The sequence below is a fragment of the Camelus bactrianus genome, chromosome 23 (assembly GCF_048773025.1).
Source record: "Camelus bactrianus isolate YW-2024 breed Bactrian camel chromosome 23, ASM4877302v1, whole genome shotgun sequence".
Taxonomy (NCBI): domain Eukaryota; kingdom Metazoa; phylum Chordata; class Mammalia; order Artiodactyla; family Camelidae; genus Camelus; species Camelus bactrianus.
Genome location: NC_133561.1, coordinates 31,223,279 through 31,248,331, shown reverse-complemented (window position 1 = coordinate 31,248,331; position 25,053 = coordinate 31,223,279). Strand labels below are relative to the sequence as shown.

The following is a 25,053-nucleotide window of genomic DNA, read 5'->3' as shown; positions in this document are numbered from 1 at the left end:
ACTGCTTATACATTTATTGAGCATCTATCGAGGGCTTACTACTAGTCAGGTGTGGACCACACTAAGTACTTTACATGCATCATCTCTTCAAATTCTTCATCACCCTAAGAGGTCTATTTTACCCCTATTTTCAGAAGTTGGACTGAAGCTCAGAGAAGACAACTAACTCACCCAAGGTCACAAAGCCAATAAATGGAGGGGCTCAGGCTCCCACCCAGCTCCGCCTGCTCCCAGGGGCCATGGGCACCGCTCCCTCATCAGGCCTTCAGTTTTTCAAAACTTGCTAAGTTTCAATGGCAAAAATGCCATCTCGTTCCAAATGTTTTCCTTTCATTACTGATGATGTTGGCCAGTTCTCTGTGTTCACCCAACCACACTCCTTTTTTTTTTTTTTTATTAATTACCTGTTGTGGCCTTTCCCAGTACAATTTGAAGAGTGAGTAAAATGTGATCCATGGCTTAAAAAGAAAAACACCAGGCACAGTGTCCTTTTAAGAGGTCTGCACAAACTTGAAAGTACCTTTAATGATGGCCAACCTGATCGGGGAGTTTCCTACTAGCAAGCTTTTTGACACAGGTGCCTGGTTCTCCCCCTCATTCCTCCCACCTGGCTGAGCCCGGATGCAGATCCTTGCGAGCCGCACAGAGCAAGGGAAGACTTCCTGGCTGCGGGGCTGTTCCCCCTCTTAGGAGCAGCCTCTGTTGTTTTTGAAGCAGGAGGGCTTGGAGCAACACTCAGGCAGGCGCTCGTTACTCTGCTTCTAAAGCACTTAGCCAAAGAGCGGCTTCCTTTCCACAGTTATGTAGACAAGCATCACAATGATGAAGATGCCAAACACAGCAAGCTTCAAGCCCACTGGAAATGTTTCTAGGTTCCTGTTCCCAGCTCCTCTCTTTATGATGCAGTAGGCTTTCTCTCTGATGTTGCTCCGTTCTCTGAATCTGACTGACACTCTTGCAGGACACCTGTGAAAACAGTAGTGGCTCTTAGGGGCGCGTACTGCTGCTCCTCGAGCGCCCCCTTAAAGTGTGTGGGACTTCGGGCCCAAGGGAGCAACCACGGGGGGCTTTTAGGGAGCAGCCCTCTACTCACTTATAACCTATGCTGATTTCAACCAGCAGTCTTAACCAGGGATCACCAGGACGTGAGATCTCTAAAACCCCACAGAGCATTTTTAAATCTCCCCCTTGTGTAACATCTTCCAGTGCTGCCACAAGGTCATCTCAGGGACTTACAGATCCTCTGGTCCCCACGGGGATGGGTACAGGCTGATGGGGGGGGGGCATCAGTACATAGAGCCTCTCCTGTCTCTCTTCACAGGTATGAGCACTGCCTTTCAGGGTGGAGATGGGAACAGCTTTTGAAATCTGCTTATGTTTGCATTTAAAAGGGGAGAAAGGTACTTTCGGATCTCCTAGGTCTAATCCTGGAAATTTGCTGACGTTTATTCAGAAGTTAAGGAACTTTCTCTTTTCTGGGGTGGTGCAGGGAGAGGTAATTAGGTTTTTACTTATTTATTTATTTACCTTTAATGGAGGTGCTGGGGGTTGAACCCAGGACCTCGTGCATGCTAGGCACGCACTCCACCATGGAGCTATACCCTCCCCCACAGAAGTTAGGGAACTTAACAGAATGCTTTACATTCTGACCAATAAAATGTCTTGTCTTGAGCTCTTATTTCAATGACCTACTTGCTCTTTTTTTGTTTTCTCTTTCCCCTTGCCCACAAATGGGAACAAACGTCTCTAAACTACTACAAATCAAGAAACTTGGGTTCTGGTCTCGGCTCATCATAAGCTGAGCATCGTTTATGTCTTCCGCCTCAGCCTCCCCGTCCCGTTACTGCGTCTCAAAACATGAGTGATGAACCAGAGAGCGAGGCCCCATCCAGCGGCTTTAAAATTGTGAGGTATCACCAATCTTTCTCCTTTCTCAACGTATTTTTTCAGACTCAAATCCTTCACAGAAATCTGATTAATGAACATTTTCTCCCCAGGGGTTACATAAGCCAATAATATCTCCTCATGTGCTAAGAACAGCATTACCTTCTTCCTGCAGAATTTTTACAATCCAGGCAGATGATATCCAGGGCTTTTGGGTTACTGGTGGAAGCCTTGGCTGTCTAATAAACAGAAAAAAAAAATCAAGAAGAATTGGCCGAACTATTATGCTGTACACCAGAAATTGACACAACATTGTACACTGACTGTACTTCCATTAAAAAAATTTATTGTTTCCAATGTTTTGTACAAATAACTTAATTTTTTATTCTATAAAAATCATATAATCTGATAAATTTTTGAGATATCAGGTAGTTTAGTGCTTCATACCACAAACTTTAAGTCTACCTTTATTCAACAATTAGCAACAATATCCAAGTTCTGTGGAGTCATTTTACTTCGATGACTCACACGTGAACAGTAGACACACCAGTTATGAGGGTCACGGAATGCCAGCATCATTCTGTTTAAATATCACCTCTTTCTTTTGCACTCTTATTTGTCCTTTTTTTTTTTTTTTATTGTTTGGAGCTTTTTTTATGAGCCTGAGTCATTTTTACACAAAGAATAAAGTTATTTTAAAAAGCAAGTTGGCGATGAACAAAGACTAGAAAATAATTTAGGAAAATGAAAGTGCTGGCCTGTAAGAGGAGCAGAAGAGACAGTCATGATTTTTTTCTTCTCCCCCAGATTTCTTTCATGTTGGGTTTTTTTTTTCAGTAAAGTGAAAAGGCATAGCTCTTTAGGCCTTGGCTTCCTCCCTGTGAAGTGGACTTGTAAAGATTAAGGGATTTAACACGTGCAAAGTGATTAAAACATCTCCTGGCGCATAGTAAGCATCAAGAAACATGGGTCCTAATGATTGTGAGAATGGTAATTATTATTAATTTCATGTTGCTGTTTTTCCTCGTATGTCTGGTTCTTCTTCATTGTCCATTCATATTTAAGATTCAGGCCTTATCATCCTCAAATGTCTGCAATGCCCAGGCAGGAGGCCCCTAGGAATGTGGAGGCGGGGTGTCAGATGATATAACCACCATTTATCAAGTTCCATGTCCCATTTCCCATTAACTCACTGAGGCCTCCGGGACTACCCTGCCCTCATCTGGTTGGCACTATCATTGCTCCATTTTGGAGGTGATACACTTGAGGCACAGAAAGGTTAAGTAACTTGTCTGAGGTCACACAGTATTATCAATCGAACTCTGTGCTGGAACCGTGACAATAGACTCCTCTCTACCCTTCAGTTTCTAAAAATAATTTCCCTCCTATGAGAAGTCTTCTTTATGACTGTTACCCACTCAGATCACTCACCTGGTCTATATTCTTCAGTCTTAATATACATGTTCTGCACTTAACTTATTGACTTTTATTTACTCATTCAACAAACATTTGTAGTGCGCTGCTGAGTACCGGTCCCCATGCTGGCTGTGAGGATTTCTGAGAGGACCAGCACACCATCCACCCCTGTTCTAGACGGCTCATCACTGAGCACGGTGATGGTGTAAGTATCCTCACCGACTTCCTTCTTCTTTATCAGACTGTCTGTTGGATCTCTCTGAGCTGTTTCTCTTTTTTTTCCCCCCAGTTTTATTGAAATAATTAGCATACATCACTGTAGAAATTTAAAGTGTACAGCCTGATGGTTTGATTTTCTACTTCTCTTTAATCAAACCACAATATCTACCATTTGGGGTCCTTGGTAACTCCATGCCTGCCACTTCCTAGAGGTCCTGGATCCTTGAATACAAGAGAAGCCCCTGACACCTGCCGGTCGCAGTGCCAGAGGCCTCATTCGGCTGTGGACATGGGAGTCAGGCACGGAGAAGTCCCAAATACATAAGCGGAAGATGGGACTTGCCTCGGACAGAGAAAGGACTGCCCGGCACCAGCACAGAACAAGAACCAGAAGGAAAATCAGAAGGAGACGTTCTGACAAGAATATTGAGACAGACCGGAAGAGGGTGTGATGGAGGGTGGGACAGGCAGGGGGCACTTGGGCACTCAGATGAGTCAGGAGTTACCCTGGTCTTAGCAAGTGTCGTCAGGACGCCCTAACAGAACACAGAACTCTAGTGAACCTGGACCATCACCTTCCGGGTGTGTTGTGTTAGCAGGCCTGATGGTCTCAGCCCAAGGCGGGGCAGGAGGGCGTGGTCTGCTCTACTGCCATGTACTGCGGGTCACCCCCTCCCCAGTATGGGCCACCGATGAAGAATCAGCTACGGCCTCCACCCCTTCCCCTCTACTCCCTGCCCTACCTTCTTAAAGAAAATGTTCTCAACAGTGCTTTAGTGATACCCGGGTAGGACCTCTGCAGATGGTGGTCGCTGTGCCTGGTACAAGAACACCACACCCAGGGGAGCACTGTTCCCAGCATGGACATTGCACACTATATCAATTTCCTGGAAGAAGGAAGCAAAGGCTCTTGAGGAAGAGGGACTTTGAAAATTCTCCCCTAGGTGCCACGTGGGCTGTGGGAGCCTGCTCACCAAGAGACACTTCAAACTACTTCCAGGGGTGTTGGGAAAATCTTTTATAAACACATTCTTTTCTTTAAACCTTTTTAATTACAGAAAATTTCAAACATATACAAAAGTAGACAATAGGATAATGAACCTCCGTGTACCCATCACATGCAACTTCTTTTTAATTCTCTTAAACTTAAAAACAGATATCTTAAGCATTGGGGTAGAAATCTGTTGCAAAATCAAATTATAGGATTTCACAGCTCTTAGGCGATCAAGTACTCCCTTCCCTTTCCTCCTGCCATAAGGTTTAGGTCTTTGATTTCCTTTTCTTCTATAATTTATTTCCTTTACTAGCATTCACAGAGTTCTCCTACAGTATGTGAAAGGTAGACATTTTGATTTTCAAAAAAGGAGTAACTACGGGCTATCAACATGACTGTGCAGCCATCAATAAAAATAATAATTATAAAGACTATGTAACAGGGAAAAGGGTTATCGATTAATGTTAAATACACTAAACAGTATAAAAATGTATGTACACAGTAAAGGAAACTGTGTAAACGCATACTGCCTATGCGTATAAACAGAAGCTAGGAGGAAATTGAAAAAAATGAAACCAGTTCTTGCGTCCGGTGGCATGCTTGTAGCTGATTTATTTTTCATCTTTAAAAAGTTCCTTTAATGCTGTTGCAATATGATTTTCACCATAAACACCATTTACAGTGGAACTAAAAAATATTGGTGTTCATTAAAGCGATGGCTTACTGAGGGTAAATGGCACCCACGGGGAGATGTAATATCTTTGCTCCTTTCTCCCTATGCCCCGAGCTAGAATCTGCAAAGATGGCTGTTTTTGCATAGCATTCACAGCTGAGTGTGGAGAAATGTGTGGCCTCCTTGGCTGCTCCACCCCTTTCAAGACACTCCTGGCATTCAGGTCAGAAAAGTATACCCACTCACATATTACTGAGCAGTCCTGTAACCCAGCAGGACCCTGTGGGTCAGACCCTTCCCCGTATCCTCTGCTGTAGCTCCTCTCTGAAGTACCCAGATAATAGAATCTCATGTGTATTTCCTGAGTTTTTCAGATGCTTAAAAACCACCACCAACAGGAAGAAATTAACTATTTGATGATCGAGAGCACGTGGCCCCCAGACCTTCTGGCACCTAGGGGTTGATAGTGGTGAGTGCCCTGTTACCTTGACAGCAACCAATCGGAGAACTGTGCACGAGCTGATCGTGTATCCTGCGATCCCCCTCCCTTACCTGGCCTTTAAATATGCTTGCTGAAACCCTTCTGGGAGTTCACGGATTTGGGGGCATGAGCCACCCCGTCCGCCTCGCTCAGCCCTGCAATCAACCTTTCTCTGCTCCAAACTTCGATGTTTCAGTTTATTTGGCCTCATGGTGCAGCAGGCACACGAACTTGCCTCTGGTAACAGTTGTGGTTATAGATGTAATAGTTGTGAGGTATACGGTCTCATATACATCATGAGTCTCTCGTTACAATACTAGCTAACATTTATATAGCATTTCCTGTGTGCCAGACACCACACTAAGCATTTTACACAAGTAAACTCATTTAATCGTACCACCCTGTGAGGAAGATGCTTTTATCATGCCCATTTTAACAGATGAGAAAACTGAGGCACAGAGCATTTAAGTAGGATGCCAATGGTCACACAGCTGGAGAGACAGTGGAGCCAGGTGCCCCCCCAGGTAGCGCAGCCTCGGAGCCGCTGCTCACCATCACCATGTTGTACAGCATAAAGACAGTGCTGTTTTACTGGAAGGGAATTAGAAATACTATGTTCTGAGTGTTTAGTGTCTTTGGCATTCAATGTGCTTCAATTCATTTTAGCTTTCTAACAACTCTAAGAGGTAATCATTGTCATCATTTTATAAATGAAGAAGTAAAGATTTACAAAGCTAAAATATTTGCTCCAGATTACACAATTAGGGAAAGGAATAGCTGTAATCTAAATCAAGATACTCTGGCTCCAATGCATATGTCTTTGGGGTTTTGTTTGGAAACTTTCCATTGGGGAAACTCATCATTACAAATACATCAACACATGTTTCTAAAAGCTGTTTTGGTTAACTGATAAAGTATCTAATCATCAATTCATTTCCTGTGGAAGTAACATTTGTAGCCATCAGATCTCTTTTTAAATATTTCAGATGAATTGGCTTTTTAATAAGAGTTTTCCAGGTAGACTATTTTGTGCTCATTCTGGCCTATTTATGTATGGCATATTGAAGCTGAAAGTAGATTGTGTATGAGCCATTATGTCGTACTGTATTATGGTTAATTACACAACACTGAGCTAATATCCAGAGCCAGAGAGAACAAGAATCATTTTGTGCTCTCATTAAATCATTACTCATCCAAAAATACATTTGATTGTTAAAAAATGATCTACCTTGACTAAAGCCATTCATATTTGTCCATAAAGAAATACAAGTTTGTTCGCATTTCCACCAGAAGAATATTTTACAGTGGGACCCAAAGCTAGCCAGAAATGTCATAGGCTGAGATCTGCAGTGACAGGCAATCCAAGAAGGGGTGGTGTGTGCAGGGAATCCCACCCCTCCTTTCTCTTAATCTCCCATCACTTCTTACTGTTGGACTCTGGGGAGTCAGGAGGCAGGGAGGCTCCTGGGGTGGGGATGAAATTCCCTCCTAATGAAAATGTGGAAACTGCATTTTGCAATCACTCTAATTCACTCATGCAATTTTGGGGAAAAGGCCTATATGTAGAATCAGACATTTTTACCAAAGACTTAGCAAACTGGCAGCTGTGATCCTGTTTACAGGCAGAAAAAACCTCTTTGATTTAGAGCTCTTTAAAATTGAGTTAGCCCAAATCCTTTTATTGACTAAAAATGATTAAGTTAATAAAAGCTTTCACAATAATTTCAGACTTTAACTTCATTGTTTTTTTTAACCTCAACCTTCATTTAATAGAGCTCTCATTTAAAACATTGCATTCTTTTAATCTAAGTAATGATTTTGAATTAATTTAAAGCCTTTTAAAATAATCTGTACCATATTAACAAAAACAAAACAAAACAAAAAGTGGTTAAAAACCTTATGATCATTTCCATTCTTGATTTTTAAAAAAATCCTCTAGCAAACCAGGAATAGGATGGGAACTTCCTTAACTTGACCAAAGGTGCCTTCCAACACCTTCACCAAAAATCATACTCAGAGAAAAAATGTTAAGAGCATTTTCTTTAAAATCAGAAACCAATGACAGAATTCCTACTATTATCTCTCTGATTTAATATTGTAATAAAGGGGTCTTAACCAGTACCTTAAAACAAAAAGAAATTAAAAGTAATCAAACTGGACTAAAAAGAATCTACAGAAAAATGATTATAATTGTAAAGACTTCATTGTTAGAAGATCAGTATACAAAAGTCAACTGCATTTCTAACTACTAGCAACAAACCATTTAAAATGTAATTTTGAAAAAGTGCTATTCCCAGTAGCAACAAAAATTAAAAGCCTACGTAACGAAGCTACCCAGGAAAGCTAGCAAAAGATGAGCCTGACCTTCAGTGAAGGACATTAAAGAAAATTTCAATAAATGTAAAGAACACGAACCAGAAGACTCAACGGGGTGAAGATTCAGCTCTTTTCAAATTAATTTCAAGTCAATAAAATTTCAATCAAAATTCCAATCTGAATTTTTCATGGAGCTTGATAAGCTTATTCTAAAATTTACATGGAAGAAACAAAGGGACAAGTAAAATAAAGACACCATTTAAAAACAACAACAAAGTGGGAGAAGGGCTTGCTAAGGGTGTTAAGACATTCTGCTCTTAGCACAGGCTAGACAAGTTGATCAGACTAGAAACAACACTGTATTCATCACAGCTCTTATTTTCTATATTTTATGATGCTTTGACATCTTGGGACCTTGCTAATCCAGGAGAGACTGCCTCTCAAGGAGCTAGCTAATTCCTAGAGATAGTAAAGCAAGTCATATGGAAACCAACAAATCCAAAACTTACACCCCCAACCACCTCCCTATCTAACTCTCACACACCAAGCCCACAATTCTCCTCCTCTGAATCAACCCTGGGGCCAGATATTGGACAACTAGTGACCACCCCTGTAGCCCAAAGCCCACTAAAATTACTCAAACTAGCCAAATCCTCAGATGCCTGCCTTGTCTGACCCATTCCTCCCTGCGAAAACCACACCCAAGGGCTGAGGCCAGGCTTTCCCTTACTCCTCCCTCCCGTCTGACCCTGGTACTTCTCCGTGTGGCCCTGCAAAGCATGATGTACCTACTCCTTTTGGGAACTACAGGTAATGAACTCTTCTTTCAAAGGCATTTTTTCTTTTTTTGTCTCCTTGTCTGTCACCTTACTACACTTGAGGAAAACAAATCCTGTGTACATTTAAAAACACCCATGCATGTATGGAAATTTGATAACAAGAGTTAGCATTGCAGATAAGAAGAGAAAGGATGGACTGTTCAAAAATGGTACTGGGAACAAGACAGGAGAGATGCGCTTTTCTTCTGCTAAGTGTAGCCAAAACATAAAAAGATTCTGAAAGGTGGTGAGAAGCAGATGGGCTGGGGACCTTGGGACACGAGGAATGACATGTGATGAGTGCTCCGGGTTTTCTTTTTACCTTGCATATCCTGAACTAGGTGCTGGAGGACCTGGAAACCTGGAAACACCAATGGGTTCAGAAAAAAAAGCCTCCCCCACAAAAGTCAAGGACAAAGGAAGGGAAAAGGAGCAACGTAACAAGACAGTAAACTCCTTGACAGTAACGACCCTACTCCAGCCAAACGGCAAGTCCCACCCGCATCACAAAGGCACATGGAAAGCTTGGACTCCACCTCCATGCATCAGAACTCCCCTCCCCACTGGGGGTGGCGTCAGTGGAGGCCACGTGGGAGCCCTCCTCCCAGCAGCCCAGCAAGGTGGCACGCACACACACACATACACACAACAGGGTGTCAATGGAGGCCTGGGGGGGACCTGGATATCTACCCCCACCTGACAGCAAAGAGTTGGTGCCCTCTTCCCTACCAGTGTGGAGTGTGAAGTCTGCTAAAACAAAAGATAAGATCTGGAGTCTCATAACTCAAGTGAGAAAAGACGATAACAGATGCCTATACCAAGATGACACAAATATTGAAATGATCTGACTAGGTTTATAAAACAGCCATCACAAAGTGTTTCAAGGAACAATATGAGACATGTTTGAAACAAATGAAACGAATGTTAATTCTCTGCAGATAGTGCAATATATAAAGAAAAAGCAAGTGTAAATTTTAGAATTGAGAAAAATTCAACCACCAAAAGAAAAAACTTACTTAGAAGGGCTTGACAGCAGATGAAGAAGACAAAGGAACAAATCAATGTATTTGGAGATAGAACTATATAAATCATCCAAACCAGACAATAGAGGGAAAATTAACTAAAAAACAAAACAGAAACAAAAACAGAAACAAAAACAGAACCTCGGGGCCTTATGGGATTAGTATAGAAGATCTAACATGTGTGTCATCAGAATCCCTAAAGCAGAGGAGGATGAAGTCAGGCTAAAAAGGATATTTGAAAAACTAATGACTGAAAATGTCCCAAAGTTGGCAAAAGGCATAAATCTACAGATTCAAGAAGCTGAATGAATTCCAAACAGGATAAACCCAAAGAAATTTGTGCCAAGACACATCATAATCAAATTTCTGAAAACTTTCGTGCATCAAAAGACATCAGCAAGAAACTGAAAAGGTAACCCAACAGAATTGGGAAAAAAATATTGGCCAGTCACTTATCTGATAACAGTCTAATATTCAGAATATGGAAAGAACTCTTACAACTCAACAACAAAAAAAGACAAACCAGCTAGTTAAAATACAGGTAAATGGCCTGATAAGACATTTCTCCAAAGAATATATGCAAATAGGTTGTAAGCACATGAAAAGGTGCTCAACACCACTAGCCATTAAGGAAATGCAAATTAAAACCACAATGAGATACTACTTTACACCCACCAGGATGGCTATTAAAAAAAGTTGGTGTGAAATAAGAAGTGTTGACAATGATATAGAGAAATTGGAATCCTCGTACATAGGTAGTAGGAACGTAAATGCTGCAGCCACTGTGGAAAATAGCTAGCATTACTAAAAATGTTAAATGTAGAATTACCATATGACCCAGCATTTCCACTCCTTGGTATATATCCAAAAGAATTGAAAACAAGTACTCAAAAATCTGTGCATGAATGCTCAAAGTGGCATTATTCTCAATATCCAAGACATGGAAAGAATCCAAATGTCCATCAGTGAATAAATGAATAAAAAGACTGTGGTATATCCATACAATGAAATATTGCTCACTCATAAAAAGACACAGATGCATGCTACAACATGGATGAAGCTTGAAAACCTATACTCAGTGAAAGAAGCCAGTCACAGAACATCACATACTGAGCAATTCCATTTAGATGAAAAATCTAGAAGTAACTCCATTGACACAGAAGCAGATTAGCAGTTGCCAGGAGAGGGTTGGGGAGTAACTAACTGCCCAGTGGGTACTCAGTTTAATTTTAGGGTGATGAAGATGTTTTCAAAGTAGATAGAAGCAGTGGTCTCACAGCATCATGAATGTCCTAAATGCCACTGAAGTGCTCATTTTAAAATAGTAAATTTTATGTTAAGTGAATTATCCTCAATTTAAAATTTTTCTGATTCCTGTCATTGTACTATGAATATGCTTACGTCTTTAGTCTAAGGAAATGTAGGCTGAAGTTTTGGGTAGGGAGTAAAAGATCATCATGTTTCTACAATTTAGTTCAAGAAAAAATAATAGATAACATTATAAAACACCGGGGGGAAATGTTAAGAATTGGTACAGCTAGGTGAAGGCCACACAGGAATTCTTGGTTGGAAAATTTCTGTTAAGTTTCAAGTCATTTTTAAAAATCACACTTTCAAAAAAGACACCAAGAAAAGGGTGAAAATACAAGCCCACTGGTGGGGGCAGTGTTAGTAATGGGAGACCCTATACGTGTATAAGGAGGGATTATATGGCGAATCTCTGTATTTTCCTCTCAATTTTGCTATGAGCCTAAAACTGCTGCCAAAAAACAAACAAACAAAAAGTCTCAAAAAAGAAAAAAAAGATAACTCCAAACTACTAGAAAGTAAGTTCTACATTTATGGCTGACGAAGAATTAAGTATCCAAAATATATAAAGAGCTCCTATAAATTAACAAGAAAAAGGTAAATAATCTAATAGAAAAATGGGCAAGACACATGAACAGGCATTTCAGAGATGAGGAAACACAAATGACCAACAAACGTGAAAAGATGCTCAATGTATCAGTAATAAGAAAATACAAATTATAATCATAATAAAATGCCATCTGATAGCCACTACATTGACAAAAACTAAATCTGGCAATGTTACATTTAGAACAATGGAGCTCTGAATATATTGCTGGTAGGAACGTGAAATGGTGCAGCCACTTGGTAGAGCAACTTAGCACGCTCTGTTAAGTTGAAGAGGGATATGTCCTTTGATTCCATGACTAGTGGAGCAATTCCACCCCCAGGGATATTCATTCAGCCAGAAAAAGGTTCAGGTACACAATGTTCACGTGTCACAATGTTTGTAGCAGCATTGCTTGTATTAGGAAAACTTGAAAGCAACCCAAATGTTCAATAATTAAGAATGGATAAATATATTTTTACAGTAACTAAATAGCAGTAAAGATGAATGAACTAGAGCTCAAATACTGGATGAAGCTCACAACATAATACTGAATGATAAAGAGAAGTTACAGAAGGTTGCTGTGCTGTGTAATTTAAATACAACCCAAAATCAAGAGAAACTAAGCTAGTCTGTGGATACTGTGAAGAAAAGGAAAAGAATGAAAAGTAGAAGATCCAGGTTACTGGTTACCTCGGGGGAAAGGAAGGAAGGGAACACGGTCAGGGAGGGATACACTGAGGTCTTCAATGAGTTAGCCATGATTTTTTTTTTTTTACTCTCCGGAGTGGGAATCTAACTGCTCATTGTGTAATTCTTATACCTTTTCAGATGCAGAAGACAGGTTATAATAGAATGTCAAAAAAAAAAAAAAGTTTTTCAGGTATGAATTTTTTTTATCTACTTAGGAAAATTCCAGGTACCCATATGCGTATATATCAGTCCACTTTAACCCAGCTGATTTCCGAAACGTGGCTTTAATGTGTGAATGCAAGGGTCATCAATAAGTGCCTCTTGCGGACTCTTTTTACAAAGCAATCATCAGAAAGCAAGCCTTTTGCTTGCAGGGGTGAGCAGACATCCTGGAGTCCTTCTGCGATACCCAGAAGAGAGACACTGGGGGGCGCTGTTTCACTACTTCGGTGCCTGATTGTTTTTCCACCCACTTTTGGCAGCTTGTTATCATGGAAAGGGCACTAGAATGGAAATTGGGAAACTGGAATTCTATACCAATTTTAATTCCAACTCTACGGTTTGGAAAAGGCATACCCCCTCTCTGTTTGTTTCCCCATCTATAAGATAAACCATATAACCTCCTTCAAGAAACCTTGCAGATAGGAAATTCTATGATCAATAATTACCTACAGTAAATCATGCCTGGATGCATGAAGTGTGATGAATAGTGCCTGGTGCTCATGGAGCCCTGAGATTAAAATAACTCAGGGGTCCTCATGTGAGAGTTACAGCAGGAAACTCCTCTCCCTAACATGGATACATATATCTACACCCATAATGCAAATGATAAATTAGCTAAAATCACTAATTCTTAGATGAAAAGGAAAGGAAAGCTGAGTTTCCTAAACAAATTCATCTTTTTCCTATAGAAAGAGACCACTCCTGATTATAATCCAGTTTTATGAAAATAAGTTTAACTTTATTATCATCTTAGAATCATTTAAATCAGAGTTTGGTTTGACTATCTCTTTCTGCTTCTCTTATATTTCAAAAAACTAGGTTCTATTACACAGAAAGGCTCAGCATGTAATCAATAAGACAAAGACACATTGATTATTAGGCACATTTAAGCGTATCTACCAGGAGGTCAGTATTTTTACAAGAAGAATGTTAAATTACATTCCTTGTAAGGGTGACATTTAGCTCCTGTGAGCACACGTCAAAGGTAAGAACAAAGGGCTTATTAAGCAGTTATAGAATATGTAATTTACTCTTCACTTTGACCCAATTGGAATACACAGCTCCTGCTGGGAATAAGGATGTTTTTCAATTAATTAAGAAGCTGCTGTAGAGACGTTTAACATCAGGTCTCCTGAAATCTTTACATGCAGCTCAGACCACACACTTAACGGTAGTCCTTTAACGTACATTCCCTTGGTGCACTGGGCCTTCTGACCGCAGCACTTGGGGTAGACCCTACGCTTGCCAATTACAGGCCTACATGCTATCTTATCAGCAATAGTAGCAATTGAGACACAGAGAGTAAAAATCCTATTAAAGTTCTGGCACAAAGACATTGAAAGAGACCTCAGAATTGGAAATGAAAAAGAGACATGAAGCTTTCTCTCCCTTTCTTTCCCTTCCTTGAATGTCAGCATGCCCTGCACTGGAAGTCGGGCAGAGGGGACATGGACACAGCGTGTCAGCATGCCTGGAGGCCAAAGAAATGGAGTAGGGGGCTGTGTATATGGAGAGGGAGTTTGGGGTACCTGGTGGTTGCAGAACAGAGGCAGTAGGGGAGGGGACAGCAAGGAGGCTTTAGTGTGCCCTGGGTCCGAGGAAGGGAGGCAGTGAGGGGAGAGCCATGTGGAGGTGTTGGCATGTCCAGAGGTCACGTAAGTGATGATGGGGGTTATGCAGAGAAGGACTGGCTATTACGACTGGGAGATTGCTTACACCGAGAACGTTAGAAAATAGAGCAAGAATGTAAATATACTGAGGATAATGGAAGTCAGGTTTCTCATTGTCAGAGAAGTGACTTTCAAACACAGAAAGGGGGAAGGTTAGAAAGTACATTGTAATGTTGGATTGTAAGTGGAGATCGATATGGATTTGTGGCTTAAAATTTATACAGAGAGAAATACAAAAATAATGATAAATACTTATGTGTATGTGTACTTATATACACACATTTATTTTCTAGCTCTACCCACTGAGAGTCTAGAAGCAATCACTCCCCAGTGGCAATGAGATCACTGAAAGCCTAGATCTTGGTTTCTGAGTATCATCCTGCAATAAAAAGAATCAGCCCGGCCAGGGCAGAAAAAGCACTAGTGCCAGAAATTAAGGAAATGCTCAGGGAATGGTGAGGACATGCCAAAAGGACAAAATATCCATCTTGAAGGGGCTCCCACTGGCCAAATCTGGCATTTTGAGCATTAAAATAATTATGTCAACACTGAAATAAAATAATCAACACAACCACTGAAATGAAAAGTCAATGAATCCACACTAATATGAATGAATGACTGAACACAGAAATGAACCAATCAATCAATCAATAAATGAGGGAGAAGGGAAAGTCTTCCTTACAGTCGAATAGCAACTAATACATTTAGAAGAAATAACAGAAATGGAAAATCTCAATGGGCCACCATGATAATGCGGGTTGAATTAGGCAGTCGTTTCTGGGCGCTGAGCTAATGGCTGAGGTTGGGGGAGGAACGCTATATTGCTGTCATTTCAGAGTATTTCCCCACAAAATACTGTTCCATTCCAAAGGGGAAAATGATGGTTTTATGCAGAAGCCTGACCGACACCAACTTTTCCAGGTGATTAAGGTTAACATTACCAGCCATGGGACAGAATGACATTGTTCCCTGGCATGACTCACGAGAAGAGCTCGGCATCTTTTCTGGGGCATTCCTGCCCGGCTGCGTGGCCTCTATGAATAGTCAAAAGAAAAACCAGACAAGAAAAATCACTCTGTGGAATGAAAGGCCTGGGCTCTTTGAAATAGTCACGGGCATTTGACAGGGAAAGGTTGAGGCACTGTTGTTCCAGACTGAAGGAGGCTAAAGAGACCTGACACGTGTTCCTGGATTGACTGGCTGTGGACCAAAAGGCAAAAGACATTATTGGAACAGTTGGTGAATTTGAATGGGCTCTGAGTATTGGATGGTCCTGTTGAGCCAACGTGAATTTCCTTATTTGGGATGTATGTGGTGGTTATGTGGGAAAGCACCCTTTGGGGGCAGGCAGAATACACGACAGAGAGCTGAGCCTTCTGCATGTCTACAGTTTCCTCTCAGTGGTTCAGAAAGACACAGTGGTAAGGGTACACATGCACAACACACGCACAGCGAATGGGGTCAAAGGTAACCACGGGATCATCTGGGATATGGGGTTCTGTGTACTAGCAACTTTCCCTACGTTTGAAATTATCTCAGAATAAATTATTTTTTAAAATGTGTGAAGAAGCAGGGGACAGATTTAAACATAAGATTAAGAAGGAATCCTATATAGTGTGGGACACATATCACTTTTTTTGAAGAGCCTGATCTGCCTTATTTAACACACAGTGCTTAGAGAACAATCTTTAATTATCTCTGTATATTTAATTATATAAATATATCTGTAGGTACCCACTTAGGAGTTCAATACCAAAGATTCAGTTTCCATTATATTATTTTTCACTAAGTACATTGCTTTGTATTACAGGTAATTAAATATCATCCTTCTTATATAATAATATTAATGATAAGAATAATTCTTATTTATACTTAGAGAGCTCTTGTTATGTGTCATCACTACTCTATTTTACATACTTTAACTTAATCCTCACAGCATTCTATGAAGTTGAAACTATTATTACCCTTATTTACAGATGAGGAAACTAAGACCCAGAGAGGGCATGTGTCTTGTCCCAGTTAGTGGTAGGACTGGAATTTGAACCCAGGCAGCCTGACTCTAGAGTTTTTATTTTATTTTATTTTTGTTGAGGGGGGAGGTAACTAGGTTTGTTTATTTATTTATTTATAGAGGAGGTGCTGGGGTTTGAACCCAGGACCTCATACATGCTAAGTATGTGCTTTACCACTTGAGCTATACCTTCCCTACCCCTCCCGAGTCTATTTTCAATACACATATTCTTTGCTTGCAGAGCACAACTTAAACTTCTTCAGGACAAGAGCTAGGACTCCTTCTGCACCATTTGCTTCCTCAAGAAGGTCTGGCACAAGGCCCTGTATGTGACAAATAATTGGTAACTCACAGGCTGAGACCCAGGGGTGGAAGCTTTGTTTCAGTCATTCCCCGGATGGTCATCAATTCACTGTGATGTAAGCACCGTCTCTCAAGAGAATACATTAAGGTATGTCTAAGAGATGGCACAGAACAGGGGGCCAGAAAGACAAATCATCCACATCAGTATAGGGCAGAGGCTCCTTTCAGTTCCACTAACAGCAACTGAGTAACTCCCACCACTCTCCATATGCCTGGTATTGAATCAAATACAAAGGTTTCAGATGTAGGTTTTACCCTCAAAAAAAATTTAACTTTTTTTTTTTACCCTCAAAATTTTACAACCTAGAGCAAAAGATCCTGAGCAGAAGGTGCGAGTAGGGGTCGACTGACAAGGCAGATTCCTAGGTCCAGACCCACAGAACACATTTTGAGAAGCTCCTCATGGAAGGTATAGGATGGATGGCAAGATGAGAAGAGGGCACTCCAGGCTGGGAGAACTGAATGAGCTGAGATTCTGGCAGGAAAGAGCGTGTTGTGTCAGGGAGAGAAGGAAACCCTCAGCTGGGGCCAGGAGCGCTTGGGAGCACGCAGCTCCCAGGGCCCGCTGGCCTCTGTGGACGGGATGCAGCAGCCCCGGCACACAGGGGTGCATGAACACTTCACCCTTTGGACCTACTCCCAAGTCCAGGGTAACTGTTACGTCCTGGTTTGCCAGGACAGTCCTGTTTTACTCCTGTTAATCCAGCATCCCTCCTGGTCAGTCTTTCATTCGCAAAAGCATCCTGTGGGATGACAAATTATACAGTCACCCTACTCAAACCTCACTTTATGCAACCTCACTGTAGGTTATTTTGCCTCGCTACTGCCCCCAAGCCCTATTTTTCCCTCTTCGGGAGAAGGAGACTTAGAATCTGAATTACACACATTGGTTTAACTGCCTTCTCTATCAATGGATGCATAAGCTGTGTGCAGTCTATCTGATGAAAAAAAATTAAAATAAAAATATTGACCTGGCTTTCCTGGTGGTCTCAATCACCACATCAAACGGGCCGCACATGGGATTTCATAACACGCACACACACCTACAGTATAAAAAAATGTCCAGAAATGACATAATCCAAATCTCAAAGTGGTTTGCATTCCACTAGAAGCCTACTAAAATGAGAGGAAAATGTGTGTTCATTGGTGTTTCAAAGAAATGCAAATGCTACCTTTGTGAGTACTTAGACTGTCAGGTACAGACCACTGCTCTTAAGTAATTAAAGTCTATGGTGTTAGACAAGTGTCTCAGTGAACACGCTTTTTGCCACGTTTTACATGGAAATGTAGCGCTTATTTACATTTACTTTCAGAGTTAAAGCTGAACAGGTGTCTTGGGGCCCTTCTGAGAATCCAAATGGCTTACGTAAATCCTTCAGATCAAAGCATTTTATGCCATCACAAAATTTCTATTTAATTCTATTGCCAATTCAAAATATTGATGGGGTTTTATCTGGGGTTTACGTAAAGCAAAGACTGAAGGGTATTGGTCCCACCTCATGTGTTTTAAATACTCAAGCTGCTGTTTCTCCTGTAAACGTCTTTGCAGGAACTATACAAAAGGATTTCCTGTGCAAACGAGGTTTAGTGTGAATGGGAAGGATTCCTTTAATGAGCCATTTGGAAGATTTAAAAAATTCTTTTAGAAAATTTGATGAGATATCAGAATTCCTTCATCAGATCTGAATTCTGCTGAAATGGGAAGCTAAAGTCACAGCATACTGAGGGAACGTTTATTTGGAGGGTTCTTTTCATTTGGTCTTTAAACTCAGCAAGTAGTCTAAATACTAGGTCATATTAGCAAACTTACCTATTTGTCACTAGAGCTGTTTGGTAGATTTGATGGGGTGAGCTTTGGGCTCCTACTGTATGCAAGAACCCGTGACAGCCACTGAAGGGGATGAAAGGCAATTGTAAAGGGATGCACAGGATTGGCCTTTGAGACATTCCTTACATGATCACAGGATTTTAACCACAAGAAAAACGGGGATGGGGTGGGAAAATGAAAAGAACTCCAGGCATAAAGAACAGCTGAGGCAAAGGCATGTGGGAAGAAAGTGTGAGAGGTGCAGAAACAAGTAAGTACTGTTTGGACGCAAGGATGGTGGGGGAGGAGAAGTGACAGGAGATACTGGAGTCTCCTCATGGTGTATAGTAAGTTTGCATCTTTAAAAAACAAATTTCTTCTGTATAGCACAGGGAAGTATATTCAAGATCTGGTAATAATCTTTAATGAAAAAGAACATGAAAATGAATATATGTATATATACGCATGACTGGGACATTGTGCTGTATGCCAGAAATTGACACACTGTAACTGACTATACTTAAATATAAACCAAAAAAAAGAACTTTGCATCTTGTTCTAAAGTCTCCAGGTAAACGAACGACATGATCCAATCTCTGCTGGTAGGTCTGAACCAGAATTAAAGAGAGGCCAGTTAGGAAGATTTTGCAACTGCTCGAATTTTTTAAAAAGTATATGGATGCAGGCAAGGATAACAGCAGAGGGAGGAGAAGGAGCGATACTTTTTCAAAGCTTCTAATTCTAATCCATAGGACCTGGCAGCTGTTTATATGTGAGGAATTGTGGGGAGCGAGCATTGCAAGATAACTCTGAGGCCTTGGACAGTGGGAAAGCGGCGAAACCAACCAGATAAAGAGAAGCCACAAATGCAGGTTTGGAGTGTGTGGAAATGAACTTGGTCCTGGAGCCTAAGTGTGAGATGCTGGGATGTAACCATGGGGAAAAGCATAGATACATCTCTCTAATCTTGGAAATGTTCCTGATTATAAACAACATGTGTTGGGAGGCGGTGGGACATGCAGACCCATGCCTAGGACAGGGGTCTGTGTGGAGGTCTAGGTGGAGTCATGACATAGAGGTGGGAAGTGGGAGGCAAAGACACGGCCGAGAGAGGGCGCAGAAGACTGAAAGAGTCCCTAGCCGTGACGTCTTGGAGTTCATTATGTCAGCTAATGATGCGTGGTGTCCTCCGCTAAGCTAAGGGATTTACCAGCCTCTCCCTTCCCGGCCACCCTGCGCGGTGGGGGCTGCTGTTAAACTGAGCTAGGAGGCTTACACTGATTACAGTCGGGCGCAGCTAGTAAGTGGAAGGGCAGGGTCTCTAGGCCAGCTAGACCTCACCCTCAAACCTGTTCCTCTCACAGCCCAGGCCATGTGCTTCAGTGTGATGAGGGTAGAAGCCAGACCTCAGTGTCTGGGAGAGAGGGAACAGGAAACTCACCTTTGTTCCAGGCTCACTGTGGGTCTATGTGTGACCACAGGTGGCGAAATGAGAGAGGGGACAACAGCTGGAGGGGAGGGAGGGTGGCTGCTATTTCAGGGAGGAGCAGGAAGACACTGTTACTCCGGGCCCTGTGCTGGAACGTGGAAATAGTTCCACAAAACAGGGTTGGGGGTGTAGCTCAGTGGTAAAGTGCCTGCTTGGCATGAGTGAGGCCTTGGATTCAATCCCCAGTACCTCCATTAAAATCTTTTTTTAATTTTTAAAAAATAACTTTATGTTTTATTTATTATTATATTGTTTAACTATTTTGGTGTGGGGAGGTAACTAGGTTTATTTATTTTTAGAGGAGGTACTGGGGATTGAACCCAGGACCTCATGCATGCTAAGCAAGTGCTCTACCACTGAGCTATACCCTCCCCCCAACTTTTTTTTTTAAAAAGGAAAAGTTTCACAAAACAGAAACCTGCATTAAAAATGAGCTTTTAAAAACTAGACTTTTCCCATTACAACAGAATGTAGTGACTTGCTCTCTCCTTATCCCCATGACAAGCGCTATTTCCTATATTTAATATATGTGTAAAAGTATTCATGCATTAGAATTGTACATACTTTTTGGGGTCTCTTGTTTTTTTCTGATGAGAGTATGATATTTCCTTTCAAAATGATAGTGGCATTAAGCTCTGGATCGTGGGAAACAAAAGGAAAATAGGCCATGAGAACATACGAGTTGGCAAAGGGAATACACAGCAACTGTAGGAGGGGATACTTTACGTCATAGGGCAAGGGAGCTTTAGGGGGAGGGTATAGCTCAAGTGGTAGAGCACCTGCTTGGCATGCATGAGGTCCTAGGTTCAATCCCCAAGACCTCCTCTAAGGATAAATAAATAAACAAACCTAATTACCTACCCCACCAAAAAAATAGAGGAAAGATTTTTGTGAGGGGGAGAAAATTCACTTTGCCCTTCTGAGGGAAAAGAGCATTTCTGCCATGGCCTTTGTGGGACACACAAGATCTTCCCCTGGGAACGCGGGGAGGGCTCCTACTGGGGAGGCCACCATATTTGTACGCCTCTGAGGGAAGTAACATGGCGGAGTCTGAGCTGCTGGGCGGCTGTTTTCAGTCTATCATTGTCCCTTCAAACCAGCTATAAGCCTCATGCATCCCTGACTGTCAAGATAGGGCAGGAGGGTTTCTCCTTCTGTATCCAAAGAAGCACCTGGGGAAGGGAAGGCCAGGCCTGTGCTAAAAGTCTTTAAAATCAGGGGAACCACCAGGAGCAGAAAAAGTTGTTGTTAATCCACCCTTGGCTTCAGCCTAGGGGGAGGCATTCTGACTGACCTGGAGCAGGTGGGTGCTGCGGCACACTTGGCAGAGCTCTTAATGGAGGGGGTTTTAACTGAGCTCCTCAAGTCAAAAATATTTGGGCAGTTAGAAAAGAGGTTAGATCATTCAAGCAATGTCTACCCAGTGCCAAAACAGCGAGGGGGATGAGAAAAATTGAATCCACTCATTGCCGGGATGACCTAATGCTCAGCCTTAATCTGGAATGGCCCCGCCCCCTCCACCGCCACCCTACCCCGGGACTAGGTGTTTCTGTGAAATGCCCAAGGCTGGATGGCCACAAGACCCCATGAGTTCCATGTCAACCCCTCCATTCTAATGGCACCAGGATCTGCGAGGCTCCTCCAATGAGCAAACTCAAGTGTCAATTCAGACCCGGCCTCGAGAAGCAGGTTTTCTACCTGCTCTAACCACTGGCCACTGACATCACAGAATTGCGTTACAAGAGGAGGACTGAACCAGAGCTTCCACCTCTGACCTGATTTCCTTAGTTGGCTAGCAGCAGGTGGACAGTCTAAAGCAACAGCAAAGCTTATGAACCAAAGGACCGGTTTTCTCCGAGCCCTAGCATAAATGCACCTCTGTGGAGGGCTGCATGCTGGGAACCAGGATGGCTTGGCTCGAGACCACAACAGCTTGGTTATGCAGCTCTGACCTGCAGCCCTGGGCTGTCGTGAGCAGTAAGCGTACCAGCTTTCCTCTCTGGAATCTTCTAGTCTGACACTGCATTTCATCAGAGGGCTGGTCTAGTCCCTTCAGGTCCTATCTAGGGCAGGGAACAGAGGCAGCCCCAGGTCTGGATCAAGATTCTGAACACATCCCATAACCAGAAAGGGTCTGGGGTAGCCACTTGTCCTGAGGTACCCCCATGCTAACTGTTCCGCTCAAGGGCCAGTGGGGTCTGCCCCTAAACCCTGCTGCCCTTTCCAAACGAGGCCAGCAGGGCCCGACTCTTGGGGATGCTCTTAGGGCCTGTGCCACCTCCAGACATTACAGGGGACTTTTCAGAGGGCCACAGGCATGTATCTTTTTATATATACTTTTGGTTGAACGCTTATATGAAATTGCCAATTTTTGTAGATCAGACGTTGTCAAGAATGTCATGTGTTCATCCTCATAGTAGGAATTATGAGAAGAGTAGACTTTGTGGTAGAAAGAACACACTTATGACAGCCCGACCTGGGTTCAACGCTCAGTTCTATCACTTTTCTGTCACGGGATGTGCAACATACACAAATTCCTGCCACGTGCCTAGTACTGTTCTAGGAGCTGGACACACAGTGGTGATGAAGACAGACGGACCTTGCTCTTCATGGTACATTCTAATGGATGTTTATCTTTTGGGGTGTCTTCCCAGCTATGTTGGGCCAGTCACTAGGCCTCTCTGAACTTCAGCTAAGTGTTGTGAAGGTTAAATGAGACCATGCGTATTAGGCCACAAATGCATTGATGTCCTTCAATAAATGATACTTCCTATTATTTTACTGTGGCTCCTAAAAAATATCTACTGAACGAAAGCGCCTTGGAATGCATTGTGGGAATCTTCAAGCCCACCCGCTAAGAGCCCAAACTAGACACCCTGTGGGAGAAGGGTGCCCCTGGGGCGCAAGGGCCACTGAAAAGGGAACCCACCCCAGGACCTGAAAAGGCTAGCTGCGGTCAGCTCCCACTAAGTCAGGAAGGCGGCAGGCACGGCGGGACTTTGGGGAGGTACAATCTGGTTCATCTTTCTTAATGGATGTGCAATCATTTAATCCGAAGGAACTATGTCAGATTTATTGACTGAGGCAAAGCAGAGGTTGAGACCTCAAAGGAGACATGGAAATTACCTGCAAGAACTTCCGGTTTTAGAAATCAAACAGAATTGGCTCTGGTTAGTGAGAGAACGTGTCTGGACTTCCCACCCCACTGAGTCACCGGCATGCGTGTAAATACAGAGTTACAGATTCCTTTTGCAGCCCAGGGGCCTATTTTCCAGGCTCTGTGTGCAAACAGGCCACAGGGCTATTTCACAGGTCACCCTGCCTACCATTTAAGGCTGCACAAGTCGTGCGGGACAAGGCTGGGTAAGTGCATGGTGGCTACCTAGCAGTACAGCTTCTGATGGTACCTTCACTGTCATCATCGTCCTGAGCTCTGTCCTGGTCTCTGGGTCCGTTCACCACAGGCAGTGTGCAGGGAGTTGAGACCAACAATTGCACTAACTTTTTCTCATACACTTTTCTGGTGGAAGCTGAGGAAGAAAGTGGAGGGTAGTTAAGTTGCTGTTTGTATATGTGAGCTCACTGGATTCAACATATTTCACAACTTAGCTCTTCATGCTTGCATGCTTCATTATTGGCTAATTACAGCTTTTACAATAAGGTGGACCCCGCAACTACTCCCCTCACTCCTTTCCTTCCACAAACACTTAAGGTGAGGCCTCTATGGATTAGCCATGGAGGCAGGCCTTGGATGCATCGGAGAACACGGCTGACAAAGCCGTACATCCTGTCTCTGGGGAATATGGACAATAGGTACATAGATAGTTAATACAGTGCACATACTAGAAATGGGGAAAAACCAAAAATCCAGCGTAATATAATCAAGAGTAATTGGTTTTTCAAATGTATCATTACCAAAGGGGAAAGGAGGGTGGGATAAATTAGGAGTTTGAGATTTGCAGATACAAAATTACTATATATAATATAAATAAAAAATAAGATCTTACTACATAGCATAGGGAACTATATTCAATATAATAACCTATAATGAAAAAGAATATATGTATATAAATGAATCACTTTACTTTACACCAGAAACTAACACAACATTGTAAATCAACAATACTTCAATTCAAAAAAAAAAAAAGATTAACTAGTTTTTCACCATTGGAAAAAACCAATCCTTTCTCTCTGGCATCAAAATTACTAGTCTATGAGTAGGATCTGGGTTATTTATGGTTTCCGGTCGTTTTTTTCAATTTCCCTATTTCTATTTTAATGGTTTTTATTGCATATATCCCTTCCATTGTAAATAATTTTAAATCTTCGGAGGTAGCTTTTAAGTAATAATTGACTAGACTCTAATATTTGCTGCATACGTACGTAGTATTGGGCCGGGTGAAAATCCAAGCTTGCCAAGTTCATTCTGTAATTCAGCGTCACTCAGACACTTCACATCCACCATGGTGGTAAAAGTTTGGTCTCTTTTCTGACAGTGAAATCCTTGAAATAGCAAAAACAGTAAGTTCATTAAGACAGACATATAAATGAGAACTAAAATTTTCCAGTCCACAAAAGTGTTTACAACCACAACTCCCCAGACTTGGAGGTACATAAGTAACAAGGCAAAAACCACCATTTTCTGCTGTTTTTCTCTCATAAATCTCTTTCGGGTTTAGTTGCCTTGACGCAAAGCTCTGGATGGGTGTCACTTCTCCCAGTGTCTTTGCGGTTCAATTTTTTCTGATTTTTCTACTCAGCTAACGTAAAAGGAATCTTCCGCACCAAATGAACAAATATTTCCATTACTGCTTAGGAACTCTGAGTAAGACCCAAGCTCTGAGAAGATAAGAAGTTAATTAAATATGAAAGAGCTGAGAGAGATTTTTTTAGTGAGTTAAATAAAAGTTATTTATCCCTGCCCTCCTTTTGATGAGAGCACAGAGAGTAGGGAGCATTCAGTTACTGCAAACAGTAGTCTTTTCACACTTGTAATTTAGCTCTGAACATAACGAGATGGTAGTTTTTAATTAACCGCCAGCAGACTTTGTAATTGCTGAATTGGCATTTGAAAAAAAGTC

The 25,053-nt window shown here is 42.0% G+C and overlaps 1 protein-coding gene across 1 annotated transcript; it reads right to left on the bottom strand.

Moving 5' to 3' along the window:
- Positions 1 to 209: 209 nt before the first annotated feature.
- LEMD1 (LEM domain containing 1) lies at positions 210 to 24,437 on the bottom strand. The gene is made up of 5 exons (XM_074352090.1): positions 24,356 to 24,437; positions 23,380 to 23,502; positions 20,537 to 20,607; positions 2,047 to 2,123; positions 210 to 966 (listed from the first exon to the last, which is right to left on the bottom strand). The coding sequence occupies exons 1-5, from the start codon at positions 24,435 to 24,437 to the stop codon at positions 771 to 773; spliced, it is 549 nt and encodes a 182-aa protein (XP_074208191.1). The 3' UTR covers positions 210 to 770.
- Positions 24,438 to 25,053: the final 616 nt, after the last annotated feature.

What these genes read in the sequence shown, in the direction of transcription:
- LEMD1 (XM_074352090.1), bottom strand. Translation starts at nt 24,437, where the DNA reads ATGGTGGATGTGAAGTGTCTGAGTGACGCTGAATTACAGAATGAACTT. An exon ending in GGACGATGATGACAGTGAAG is followed by an intron (nt 20,608 to 23,379) that starts GTACCATCAGAA and finishes CCCACGATCCAG; the next exon opens with AGCTTAATGCCACTATCATT. An exon ending in AAAACAAGAGACCCCAAAAA is followed by an intron (nt 2,124 to 20,536) that starts GTATGTACAATT and finishes TCTGTTTATTAG; the next exon opens with ACAGCCAAGGCTTCCACCAG.